This window comes from Perissodus microlepis, chromosome 19 (genome assembly GCF_051167445.1).
Source record: "Perissodus microlepis isolate ML-2025 ecotype Zambia chromosome 19, ASM5116744v1, whole genome shotgun sequence".
Lineage (NCBI taxonomy): Eukaryota > Metazoa > Chordata > Actinopteri > Cichliformes > Cichlidae > Perissodus > Perissodus microlepis.
In genome coordinates this window covers 17,091,914-17,104,751 of record NC_140479.1, presented here as the reverse complement: position 1 = coordinate 17,104,751, position 12,838 = coordinate 17,091,914, and the positions used below count along the sequence as shown (strand labels likewise).

The following is a 12,838-nucleotide window of genomic DNA, read 5'->3' as shown; positions in this document are numbered from 1 at the left end:
TTTAAACAGCTTTGCTAAATGGTGGATTATTTACTTGATACATAATTTAACAAGTGATAATACAAATAATTTCTGATCAAACAGGGCAACACTGGTAGGTCGAAGCGCTCTTCATACTTGCAATATCTAGCAAAGTTATTTTGCTAGATAAAGTTTAGGAATTCTGTCGTTTGGGTCATCCCTCCAGCATTCCCATTAGTACAGACTGAGCCATTATAACTGTGCAACATTTAACAGTTCTGTAAAAGACATTAAGTCTGTGTCTTTCAATGCCACCTACACTGTGTAGATGAAAGTACCAGACCACCTGCACATTATACCTACTGGAGCTGCTCCGCCACGAAAAACCATGCCACGAAGATCCCAGCACACACGTTTAGTGCTGATGATAATGCAAGATGATGTTTGGAGCTTTGTGAATATTGACTCGGCAATCCATTGGACAATTTTACACTCTATGCGCCTCAACGCAACGCTGTTCTGTAACTTTGTGTGGCTGAGTTACTGTGGTTCCTAAACACTTCCAATTTGCAATACCACTTACAGTTGATTGTGGAATATCCAGGAGGGAAGTAATTTCACAAAGTTGTTGCAACAGCGGCATCTTATTATAGTACCACATTGGTATTCAGAGAGCTCTTTGGAATTAGCCATTGTTTGACAAATATTTGTAAAGGCAGACTGTATGGATAGGTGCTTGATTTTATACACCTGTGGCAGTAGGAATACACCTGAAATTAAAGATTAGGCAGTGAATTATTACTTTTGTTCATATAGTGTGTTATATAGGTACTTTGATCATTTCAGGGACCTCATTCATGCACGCCTCAGTAAAATGTATCGGGGACAATTCATTACAAGCAAATGATGAAATTATTGCTGTTGTGCTGTCTGACATTTCATGCATGTTAGGAACACAGAAGACAGACTTCTAGAAATGGCTGAAAGGAAAAAAACGAACTGTTAACCTGTTAACCTCAAAGCTCATTAGCAAGCAGTGTCATAAAACTGTTTTGAGTGCAGAAACATAAAGAAATCGCTTTGAGGCTGTGAGATTAGTTTGAGCAAAGTGAGACTAAATGCAGGTGCCAGAAGTTTTTTTTTAAATATAATGTTAATATACCGTTGATACTCTTAAAGTAACTGAATGTATTCCGAATTGGGTGGTTCGAAAAGTGATACCAAAATGTTACTGGTACAATCTAGTAAGATTGCCGTCATGACTCGCTGTGAAGTGATCAAAGTACACATTCATGCATGGACTCAGGTCATTCAGATTAACAGAAAGAAGTACATGTCTTAAAAGGACTGGTTACATGTCTACCACCCAACATTCCCACAAAAATTGCCCATTCTGAGCCCTTGATTGGGGCTTAAAAGGGGTAGTGAAATTACTATTTTTTTCTAAATGAAAACTTTAGTCAGTAGAAGTTTTTCCAAGCAATTGTATTTTCCTTGTGCCCACCAGCAAGCTAAAAAAATTATTTTAGAAAGTGAGTGGCAGCTAAAATTGGTTGCGTAAAGGTGTGCGTGTGTGTGTATGAGGCTGCTGGTGAACTCAGATAAATTGCTCTTTTAGATCCTGGAGTTGAAAGTGTCAGAGCAAAGTATGCCGTCCTCTTAGATAAATGTGTCAGATGCAGGAAGTGGAGATGGGGAAATGATTTAGCTTGTCTTGATTTTGAAAATGAAAAGAAACGATGTGGTGTGAAATCTAAAGCGAAATATTCAGTTATGTCTTTGTAGAACCTCTGATAGAATCGTCTTTTCCACGCTCTGCTTCATAGCTTGTTGCCTTTGGAAACTCGTGGACTCTCCTACAGTGGATAGAAACGCTGTGTATGGTGCTAATGATCATATCTGGTGTTATGCTGGAAATGAAACTCAGTTTTAACTAGTTAATTTAAAGTAATGTTTACCGACGATTCCGTCAGTTAACAATCTAGGTTAAAATAATCTTTATTACAATAAAATCCAGTTCACAAACATGATAACTGGTTATTAAGCCTGGTGTTTGTGGTGCGGGTGTATCACAATGTGGTGATTACCGGCTGGAGTTCATATTCCGCTTCATCCCTTCCTTTTATTCACTGCAACATCACTGACTGTATCGACTCATCAGCAGCAGCAATGAGATCATTAGCCGCTGGAGCCAGACCACACTCAGAGGCAGCAACACTTTCTTTAGGCCAGACCTTCACTTCCTCCATGCCTCTTGCTCTGTTGCCACGGTGATCCTGTCTTGAAACACTATAATCTCTCATAGACCCTCATGTGACCCTACTCTCCCTCACTGTTTGTCTCTCATATGTCATGGCTATTTTTCTATTTATTTTTTCCTTTCCTCCCCTCTGGTGCGCTGATGCACATTTTCATCTTATTATCTTGTCCTTTTTTTCTCTGTGCAAGACCAAAGATTGGGGCTTACATTTTGGATGTCTTTCCTAATTGCCTCTATCTTACCACCCTCTAAAAGCTCCACTGTATCACTATATTTATCAGATACATTTTACTCATCAGTGGCAAATATACCTAAATTGACTTGGACTGTCTCCCATTTCTTTCTTTCTCTGACAGATCCACCAAGACACACCCAGGGCCTGTTGTGCACATCAGTGATAACCCCATGGATGAGGGCAAGGTAACTGATAGCTGAACATTACATTGCCTATAGAGAAGATAAACAATTGTACGTCATCTGATGATGTTATGTGGAGAAGCGAAGCTGGAAATGATTTTTAGTTGGATCTCAGAGACTGTTCAGTTATATAATGTAAAAGTTCATGTCTTTTAAAAGAAATATAGGCTTGCTTTTAATTCAAGAAAGTTAAAGTTCCACTTAAGTGATTAAGTGAACTGGAGATAATCAGTTAGATAAAGATGGATTGCAGGGGACATTCCTGCTTTGGATCATAGGTAATGATGTTTTACCTCAACTAGCAGTTACTGTTTTCCTAGAGCTAAAGATAGGACAGTCTGCAGTGATGGCGCAGAGTAGGCTACCACTGTGACTTTAAAAAAGGCAGCGACAACAACAACAACTAGGAGCATTTGGGTTGACTATATTAATTTGCTACTAGTTGCTGGTAGACAATTTGGCACAGGAATTCATGTTACTGCTATCACCAGTTGGGCATTTGCTAAAATTTCAGTTTGTTGTTAGAGTAGTGCTTTTCTGGGACACTGCAAATAAATTGCACTTTTGTTAAAAGAAATAAATACACAGAGTATTATAGCTCATACCTATGAAGCATATGAATTGGATTTTTATTTCTGGAATCTCACTGTTAAGTTCTTTTGGAGTAGCTCTGCATTATTTAGAGGTGAAAATGATCATCTTGGTGTGCCCCCTCATTTCATTCACTGTCTTGAACAAGCCTCAATTTAAGCCAGCTGTCTTTCTATTGGCCTGCCCCCTGCAAACACAGTTTGAACAGCAGACAATATTCGTCTGAGATGACCATATTAAGGATATCCTTTCTCACATCATATAGAGCCAAAAATGGAAAAACACCTACGCTCATATGCAGACCCTTCTATTTGCCTCTTACAGGCCATTTCAAAGGGTTTATACGTATCTTTTAGCCTGTTCTCACAAGGAAATTCCTAACTATTGAAAAAATAGTTATAAGCTACTCTAGTGTTTACATGATTGCATAGTAAGTGAAAACTTAGTTGCTTCTTACAGTGTGTAAATGTCAGAATATTGCATCTTATGCCAGCTTAAGCAATGATCATAAAAGTCTACTAGGGAATGTAAAATAAATAACTGTCATACATTCATAAAGTGAATTCATTATGAACCAGTTTTGTGCAGAATGTAGTTTAACAGCAGTCAGCTGAGCCTTACTTGCTTTACTTCTCTTGTTATTTCAGCTTCTGATTGGATTTGAGTCTGGGATAGTAGTGCTGTGGGATTTGAAGTGCAAAAAAGCTGACTACCGCTACAATTATGATGAGGTAAGGCATTGTTTTCCTTTGTTCCAGTTCTTGTGAGGAAACTAGTTTGTCTGGTGTTCCTCACTGTTGTCTGAGAAACATGTTTGGTCTTGTTGGTTTCTTTGTAAATCAGTTAACACATGAAAGAACTCTCTGAAGTTTTATAATGACACATGAAATGGACGTTTAGGTTTCTTTCATTTTAAGAGAATGGAAAACAGCTCAAAATAACATTATCATGTATTTTGCTAGTTACTCATGCATTTTTGAAGGGACCCAAACCATCCGTGGACAAGTATCACCTTTGTTGAGACAAACCCTGATTTCCCCAATGATGTAGAGTTACTTTGCTATTCTGAACTGTCAAACATATGTTACTTGTACATTATGTATCACACTCTGTTAAACGGCTACCGTGGTTTCTCAGGCAATCCACTCAGTCGCCTGGCACCATGAGGGCAAACAGTTTGTTTGCAGCCACTCCGATGGCACTTTGACCACATGGAATGTACGAACCCCAGCCAAGCCCGCACAGATCATCACACCACATGGTAGGAGCTGTTGTATACACACACTTGTATTGTTTATATTCACAGAGGCATGATTAATGGAAAAACTATATATAGGCCTTTAAATAAAGTGTAGTCCCGCCAGTCTTTGAGACCTGACAAGTATAACAGATGGATGCCGACATGTCCATATGTTCACATATGCACCATATGTACTGTATTCCTGCAATGTAAAATATAATGAGTTTTTGTTTCGGGGATTTGTTTTGTTTTGTTTTGGCATCTTGAAATCCAATAGGAAAGCAGCCTAAGGATGGAAAAAAGCCAGAACCATGCAAGCCTATCCTGAAAGTGGAATACAAAACAACAAGGGCTGGGTGAGTGTGATGGTAGTTCCCACCCATCCTGTGTCTTAACGGACGCTAGTTTGAAACCATATCCTGTACTCAAAATGTCCTTTCCTGTTATTCTGAATATGTAACAGGTTAGTCTTCTTGACAGCGTCCTTATGCTGATGAAAAAGCCCTGTCTAATAAGTAATTAGACAAGGCAACAGTCTCACGATACTTGTTAAATATAATGATTTTTGACACAGCTGGCAGTATCTGAAGAGATGCTCTTATGTCAAAGCCATTAACTAAATGGCCAACATTTCATTGAAAGTGATCTAATAATTTTTTTCTCAGGCGTTTGAGGACGGGGATTAATATAGTTTTAATAATGATTAAAAAGTAGGCCCCTCCCAGCACGGGTTCTATCAAAATCGGGCCAAAAAGTCCCCAGAGAAAGCACCACAGTAAAATTTGGTGTCCCTCTTTACCCATTTACAGCTGAGTACACCTGGTAATTTTTCATCTGCCACAACTAATTCAATTTTATTGAAGAAGCTATTAAAATATGTGTGTTTGTTAAACCCAGGGACCCATTCATGGTGCTGTCTGGAGGTCTGTCTTACGATACAGTGGGGAGGAGAGCCTGTCTTACTGTGATGCACGGAAAGAGCACTGCTGTTCTGGAGATGGACTACCCGATTGTGGATTTCCTAACGCTGTGTGAAACTCCATATCCAAATGGTGAGCTGTGACACTAGTCAGAACAGCATATGCAGTTACCAACTGAAACGATGCCATTATCCATGTAAATTTTCTGCCGATTTGTTTTCTAGACTTTCAGGAGCCTTATGCTGTGGTGGTCCTTCTTGAGAAAGATTTAGTTGTAATAGACCTCGGACAGATTGGGTAAATATTCAACTTTCTAGCTGTGGTTGTATTAATAATTATATTGCATCAAAAAACATGGATATTTTACATTGTGCATCTAGATTCTACACCAAATGGCCACATTGCCCACCCTAAAGTACGCTATATTAATATACAGAGTAATAAACTTTATTAAAATTTCAAACTTTGGTGAATACATTACACAAAATCTAGCATCTTTTGTTAACATTTATTATCGCAGCAATAAGTTTGACATACAGGTCAGAACATGTAGCATAATGCTGCATAATATTTAGTGTAAACATGTGACTGATTATCGTGACAGGTATCCCATATTTGAAAACCCTTATCCTCTGACTATCCACGAGTCACCAGTGACCTGCTGTGAGTATTTTGCTGACTGTCCTGCTGAACTTATTCCTGCACTTTACTCTGTTGGCTGTCGGCAAAAGAGGCAAGGTTACAGTAAGAAGGTAAATGACTCAGTTGTGTTGTCTGTGTGATTTTTACATGCGCATTTGACTTCACCGCAGACAGAAGCTTCATTTTTGTTTATTTGTTTTTAACAGGAATGGCCCATTAGTGGGGGAAACTGGGGCCAAGGCACACAGAGTTACCCTGAGATTATAATCACAGGGTCTGTATTGATTGAATAAAGTAATAATATAATGAGTCGTGCTTACTTATTTTAAGATGTGCACAGGTCTTGTTCAGTAATAAATGTTTAATTGTTTTGTTTTGTTTTTATTCTGTCTATCCCCTGCTATAATAGACATGCTGATGGGTCAATCAAATTCTGGGATGCTTCTGCATGTGAGTATTTTGTTGTTAAGAGCAGTATATTACTTACTTACTACAAAAAGTTCATCCTTGCATGTCTTTATCTTTAATTTACATTTTTCATAAAGAAAACAGTTACTACACTGGTTCCTTCCAAGGAGATGTATTCATGCACTAAATTAAAAACTTTAAAAACCAAGTGGTCCTATTGGTTGATGGTTTCCATTGGTTATATGGTTACTGCTACTGTTACTACGACATACTGAAGTGTGCACATATTTTAATACTTTTTATGGCCATAGTTACGACTGACCCTGTAGTTATAATGCTACTGAACCCAGACACTTCTATTTGGTGTTGAACTACATTATTTTGTCCTAGAAATTACTGTTTGCAATTCTCATTAGTTTGTGCAATATAACACACCAATGACAAGAAAACTTATCACTTTCTTTCTGTACTTCACACATTACAATAACCTGTGAATTCTGATGGATTTCGAGCCGGATGAGCTGCTACGTCACTGATGTTCTGGGTTTCTTTGTTCACAAACTAATTCCCATCTCTAATTCTAGTTGCTTGGATTTTGAACGTAGAAAGAACAATATTAATCACCACCACCTCGATTCCTGTTGTAACCTGTGCTATCAAGAGTGCACTGATCGCAGTGAATCATCATGTCCTTATTTTCCTTCCACAGTAATGCTTCAAGTGCTGTACAAGCTGAAGACTGCCAAGGTGTTTGAGAGGGCTCGTGGAAAGGAGGAGAAGCCAAACACAGATATAGTAGATGAGGACCCATTTGCCATCCAGACCTTGTCCTGGTGTCCCGAGAGCCGGATGCTGTGCGTGGCTGGAGTATCTGCTCATGTTATTGTCTATAGGTTCAGCAAACAAGAAATTACCACTGAAGTTGTTCAGGTAAATTGCTTGGGGCATAATAAACGGACAGAGTGAATGGGTAAATTATTCCTAAGGTCAGGATGGATAGATAATAAGATAATAATCGATAAACATTTTTTTTTTGTCTTTTTATTTCTTGTTTAGCTCTTGGAGGTGCGAATGCAGTGTGAGTTTAGCGACGTGGACTCTCCTGACCCAGGAGGAGAGCAGACCCCCACCCTGCCAACCCCGGGAGCTTCCTCCAGCCCTCAGGAGAGTGAGCTTCCCACTCAGCCATCAACAGGGAGCAACTCCTCTGATGGCCCCCGAGACAATATACCATGTCTACAGTATGGAATTTCTTTAATTTTGCCTTGGCTTCTGTTTTTGTGAAGCAGGCTGTCACAGAAGAGATGAAAAACACAAGAAAAAAAGAATCCTCTTAATAAAATGCTTTTAAAGTAATAATAATAATAGCAATAAAAATGATGATCCAGAGTGTAGCTTGCCCAGAGATGATAATTTATTCCAGTGTAAACTGCAGCCTGCTGTCGTATCCTGCTGTGTGTTTGATGCAGGGTGCGGAGCTCCCCACTGAAGCAGTCTCCGGGCAACCAGGTGGAACTGGTGATCCAGCTGGTGTGGGTGAGTGGGGAGCCACCTCAGCAGATCACCAGCCTGGCAATCAATTCTTCCTATGGCCTGTAAGTCTCTTATGTTCAATACAGCTGATGCTTTTGACATGAGGTCACATCACTTTGGGCTCTCACTAGTCTTCATAGCTCGGTATCCTTTTTTGTGCTCAATTTGTGTGGGTAAAGAAATCGTAATTATATCCTGTCTCAAAGAACACTGTAACCAAGCATTTGCAACCAAGTGCAAAAGTAAATAAAGCCTGCCTAAATCATAATTTGGAGTTCCACTGCATTCTTTGACCTTTCTGTCTTTCAGTGTGGTGTTTGGAAACAGTAACGGTCTGGCTGTGGTGGACTACCTCCAGAAAACCCTGCTTTTCAATATGGGCACATCAGAGCTGTACAGCCCATCTGACCCCTATCAGAGGCAGCCTCGCTCCCCACGTAAAGCAAAGCCTTCCGGAGGTGAGCTGCACTCAACCAATTAAACACTCTTTCTTTTTCTGTTGATTTCTCTCTGTGTTCTGCTGAACTTGTCACCCTGGATAACATTTATCTCACTGAAATACAGTAAATAATTTGCTACGCTCCTTGTATTCCTTTATTTTTTGCTGAACACTTTTGGAGGCTGTTGGAGGTGGGTTAGGGAGGCAGAGCTGACACTTGGCAGCTGCCCTGACTTCGCACTGTGAGCACCGCCCCCTGCAGTAGCTCCTCTCCCTCAACAGGGGGCATCGCTGGCAGATTCTCCATCTGTTCAGTTGGAAGGAGCAAAGACAGTGGAGCATGCATGTTAGAATGGATGCTGTAGCTGAGCAGAGCCGCTCTGCTGTAATAGCACTGCCTTTTGATTCTGTTTACTGACAAAACAATACATAAACCTTGTTTACTTGTTTCAGCCTTGCTGTTTCTGTCATGTCTTCTATTGTGTTTTTCTCTCTTTGCCTAATCATCCTGTCAGTCACTGTCTTCATTCTTTTTAGTCTCAGTAGCTTGATGCTAGATGCAGGACTCTTATCTGCATTTTGTTTGGTTGCCTTTTAAAAGCAGTCTTTAATTTATGCAAATTGCAAGAACACTATTGGAAACATATACTGTTTTAACAGTGAATCAAATAGAAATTCAGCAGCAAGCCTCTGAGACTTCACATTTTCTTCTGTTTTGCAGTTAGATTTTCAGGCATTTTTCTGTCTCACTGTTTTTACTGTTGATCTCTCTCTGTGATTTGGTAAAGACATTCCAACTGTGACGTCTTGCATGTCCAGACTTTCTATCTTGTATTCTGAGTCTATGAAAAAACTACGCTCATCTCACTTCAGTAAGTCCTGTTGTGTCAGATTTTTTTTCTCCCCTTCCCACAGTGTCATTGTTCTCCTCTAAGCCTTTCCTTTTATCTCATAGAGATACATTCTCTGGTTTTATTATAGCACCCCAAATCTCCAAAGCTCAGTACAGACTTTTCTTTGACATTTCCAGTGAGGATGGAGTCAAATTTCAGACTTGAGAGAGAGTATCTTTAAAGTATACACCTATGATTTGACTACTAGACAGCCAATACTGATGCATTTAGTGAGCTCACTTGTGGTAGATTTGTAAACTGAAGCAGAGCTTACTTGCTAAATTGAATGATTACCTCGTTGTATGATTGCCTTTGTAATACTTGAGCTGTTATTGTTACTACATGTGCAATAGGAATTAACTGCAGCGTAATCCTGTCTGACTCTTAATTACAATTTCTGTGGCTCCTGCAGCGACTTGTGATTCCAACGATGGGTCCAATGCCTCAGAGGACCGCTGCAGATCACCTACTTCAGGTAAGTCTTGGCGTGAACTACCGAATGTATCATTTTCTTTTGAAATTCGTCTTTCATATCGGCTGCCATTTGTCATGTAGGCTCTACCTCACCCTGCAATTCAGATGATGACAAAAAGCAGAATTTCATAGAGAAGGGTATTGTATTTTCAAGTGTATGACCCTTTAAAAGTTAGTATTTAGACGGTGACTAAAGTTCTCTGACTTGTATTTTTGAACCTTATTTCCAGTGAAGTTGAAAAGCAGGCGCTTTTCCAAGACGGTTGCCAATGACTTTGGTACTGTATCTTTCAGATGTATTCTTTGTGATTACTCACTCTTTCTCTCTGAATGACGGCGTTCTAACCACACTGTGCCTTAATCCTACGCAAGCCTGTGCATACTGTGCCAGTTAAAGGAATAATTGCATTAAAGAAATTGGTTTTCACTAATCACATAATGTAGGGGTTTTGTAGAAAATGAATCGGGGATGTTGATCAAGTGCATGACAGGATGACTCTTCAATTTCAGGTGCGGATTTTCTATGCAGATTTTTACCAAAATACTGTAGACTGCTGTTACACAACTTAGAATATAGTATGGAAAAATGAAATTTTACTTGAGGATTATTTTTTGTGTGTGTTTTGTTTTTCTTGTTTTATTTTTTGAAACTAAAACAAAAGCATAGAAAATCTGCTTCTCGCCTCAGTCTTTACAGCACTAACATCAAAATGATTTCTCTTGGACTGTAGATACTTGCTCTGTGTGTTTGATTCCAGGGCTTCAGTTCAGTGTTAACTGTTTGGCTGTCCACTGATTCTTTTTATTTTTTTACCTCCTCCTCTCTCTCCACCTACTCTCTTTGCATAACTATGTTCACTGAATTGTAATTACCTTATTTCTCAACTGGCTCTTGCTTTGTTTGACATTACAGGCTCTATCGGTTGTCTGTGATGCTTCTCTACCTCATTTGTATTCTCATGGTTTCTCTCAGGGTGGTCACTGACTGCAACAGACAACTTTTAGGAATTTGTACAGAAAAGAAACTGGCAACAACCAAAAGCACCACCTTAAAATCAGCTTTTATTATGATGAATTGTAATGTTATTTCCAAAAGAGTTTAGCATCTTATTACAAGTGGTCATTTACAAGATATACACCAGTGAGCTATAACATTAAAACTACCTCCATAATACTCTGTAGGTCTGCCTCGTTGTTTGACCCTTTGAGACGTGGGCTCTACGACACCTCCAGAGGTGTCCTGTGGTATCAGGCAGGACGACCTTAGCAGCAGATCCTTTAAGCTCTTTACATCGATGGGGCTTGCACACAAAAAATTTTTGGGGGGGCAATTTGGCATTGTTCTTCTTAAAAGAGCCAACTACTATTACAGTGAAGTGTTGTATGTGGTCTGTAACCATGCTTAGGTTGGTCATGTGTCAAAGTAGCATCTTCATGAATGCCATAGCAACCTCAAAGCAGAACGTTACCCAGACCGTCTCACTGCTTCCACTGGCTTGCCGTCATGCATCCTGCTGTAATTTCTGACACATGTAAACAATACAGACGCCCCGTTTCCATGATGTAAAAACATGGTTCTTCAGACACCTTTCTCTATTGGTCTGTGTTCCAGTTATGATACACATGCGCTCACTGTAGGTTTTTTTCAGCTTCTAACAGGGATCAGCATACATCTCTGCAGCTGTCCAACCTCACACTATGCAAACAGTCCATTTATATCGAACAGTACTGTTTGATAGTACTATTTGATACTGTACTATCAAACAGTGCTGAAGTTTTCAGAAATTTGTTACATTAGCTCTTCTAGTGCAATTGGAGCTAGACCCTTCCCCAGTTTACCAGTTGTCCCTTCTCAGGCCACTTTTGGCAGGAAGTAACCTCTACCTTCCAGGAACATTTATCACATAATGATCCATGTGAGAGGACTTGGGTCCATGCACTGCTCTTTTTTCTTTTTTACATTTTTCTCCTTTTAGCCCATCAGGTTCGTTTGAACCTAGCGCTAAATATAGTCCCACCTGTTTATAGGCGCCATTCTAACAAAATAATCAGTATTACTCAATTCACTTGCCAAAGTTCTTAATGTTGTAGCTGATTGGTGTATGCACTGTGACCTCAACAGTTGTCTTACAGTTGGTATCACCATGTTTAAAAATCGTACTCAAAATTGTGTTCTATTCAGTGATTGCACACTGATGTGCACATTGAAAACAATGCCACAAAATGGTAAAAATCATACTTATTGAATCGTTTGTTGTAATTCACAATCAAAGAAGTTTAAAAAAACCCTCAATCTTTTTAGGCATTATTATTTCATCGTAAAACAGAGGTATTTGTTTCTGTTACAGCTAAGATGTCACGGAAAATTAGCTCGTCTAGTGAGCAAAAGACTGACCTGGGTAAGCCAAAACTAATAACTTACATTTTTCTAAGAACCTTTGTATTTTCTTACAGGTGTTCATCTTGTTATTTGAATCTTCTGCTTTGTATTAGGTTCTAGCTTTTAAGTAGGTCTGCAAAACTACTTCTTACTGTCCAGCAACATGTTGTTCTGAATGTCATGTTCCTGATGTCTTGGGGATTTGTTTGTTTTTTGTTTTTGTTTTTTTACTGCAAGTTCAGACAAACACTCTCTTTTTAAACTCAAAGAAAAGGGTGGGTTCCAACGAAGGCGCATTCAGATATGTAAGAAGCAGTTGTGTTGTGTGAAAAGAACGGCAACAGCCAGGATGAACCTGAAGGAGGACCTCTGTAGAACTAAGTCAGACCCCATTTTCTGTGAGTGGACCAGCCTTGGTCTGACTTGGGCTGCAGTGGGATAACCGGTACTAACTCACTCCACTACTATGGCTCTTACTCTGCAGTCATTTGGCAGATAACACTAATCCTCTCACAGTGTGCGTTTCCTTCTTTTTGAGGAAGTTCTAGTGGCATGACTGCACTCGGTGTTAAAAATCTTGCTTTTCCTGTTTACAGTTTTTTCTTGTGAAGATCACACGTGATGGCTGATGTTTTAAGCCTTTCCCCCATGTTAAAAGGCCTTTTGTGTTTATGTTGGTA

At 39.5% G+C, this 12,838-nt stretch overlaps 1 protein-coding gene across 7 annotated transcripts in view; it reads left to right on the top strand.

The window, feature by feature from the left end:
• Positions 1-12,838, top strand: part of stxbp5b (syntaxin binding protein 5b (tomosyn)) — a 33,223-nt gene that overhangs the window by 13,697 nt on the left and 6,688 nt on the right. For 2 of the 7 annotated variants that reach the window (XR_014798704.1, XM_084915625.1), the window contains exons 6-23: positions 2,578-2,641; positions 3,877-3,960; positions 4,367-4,490; positions 4,747-4,825; positions 5,367-5,521; positions 5,614-5,686; positions 5,994-6,141; positions 6,238-6,305; positions 6,441-6,481; positions 7,149-7,369; positions 7,496-7,680; positions 7,909-8,034; positions 8,282-8,430; positions 9,717-9,779; positions 9,860-9,916; positions 10,009-10,056; positions 12,127-12,177; positions 12,428-12,556. Coding sequence is in view for 6 of the 7 variants with exons in the window: in XM_084915625.1 (XP_084771751.1) it covers positions 2,578-2,641; positions 3,877-3,960; positions 4,367-4,490; positions 4,747-4,825; positions 5,367-5,521; positions 5,614-5,686; positions 5,994-6,141; positions 6,238-6,305; positions 6,441-6,481; positions 7,149-7,369; positions 7,496-7,680; positions 7,909-8,034; positions 8,282-8,430; positions 9,717-9,779; positions 9,860-9,916; positions 10,009-10,056; positions 12,127-12,177; positions 12,428-12,556 (1,865 nt within the window). In the remaining variant the exon portion in view is untranslated. Of the gene's footprint in view, positions 1-2,577; positions 2,642-3,876; positions 3,961-4,366; positions 4,491-4,746; positions 4,826-5,366; positions 5,522-5,613; positions 5,687-5,993; positions 6,142-6,237; positions 6,306-6,440; positions 6,482-7,148; positions 7,370-7,495; positions 7,681-7,908; positions 8,035-8,281; positions 8,431-9,199; positions 9,284-9,716; positions 9,780-9,859; positions 9,917-10,008; positions 10,057-12,126; positions 12,178-12,427; positions 12,557-12,838 lie in introns of all 7 variants that reach the window. The other 5 variants (XM_084915631.1, XM_084915628.1, XM_084915626.1 and 2 more) reach the window with 5 other exon arrangements.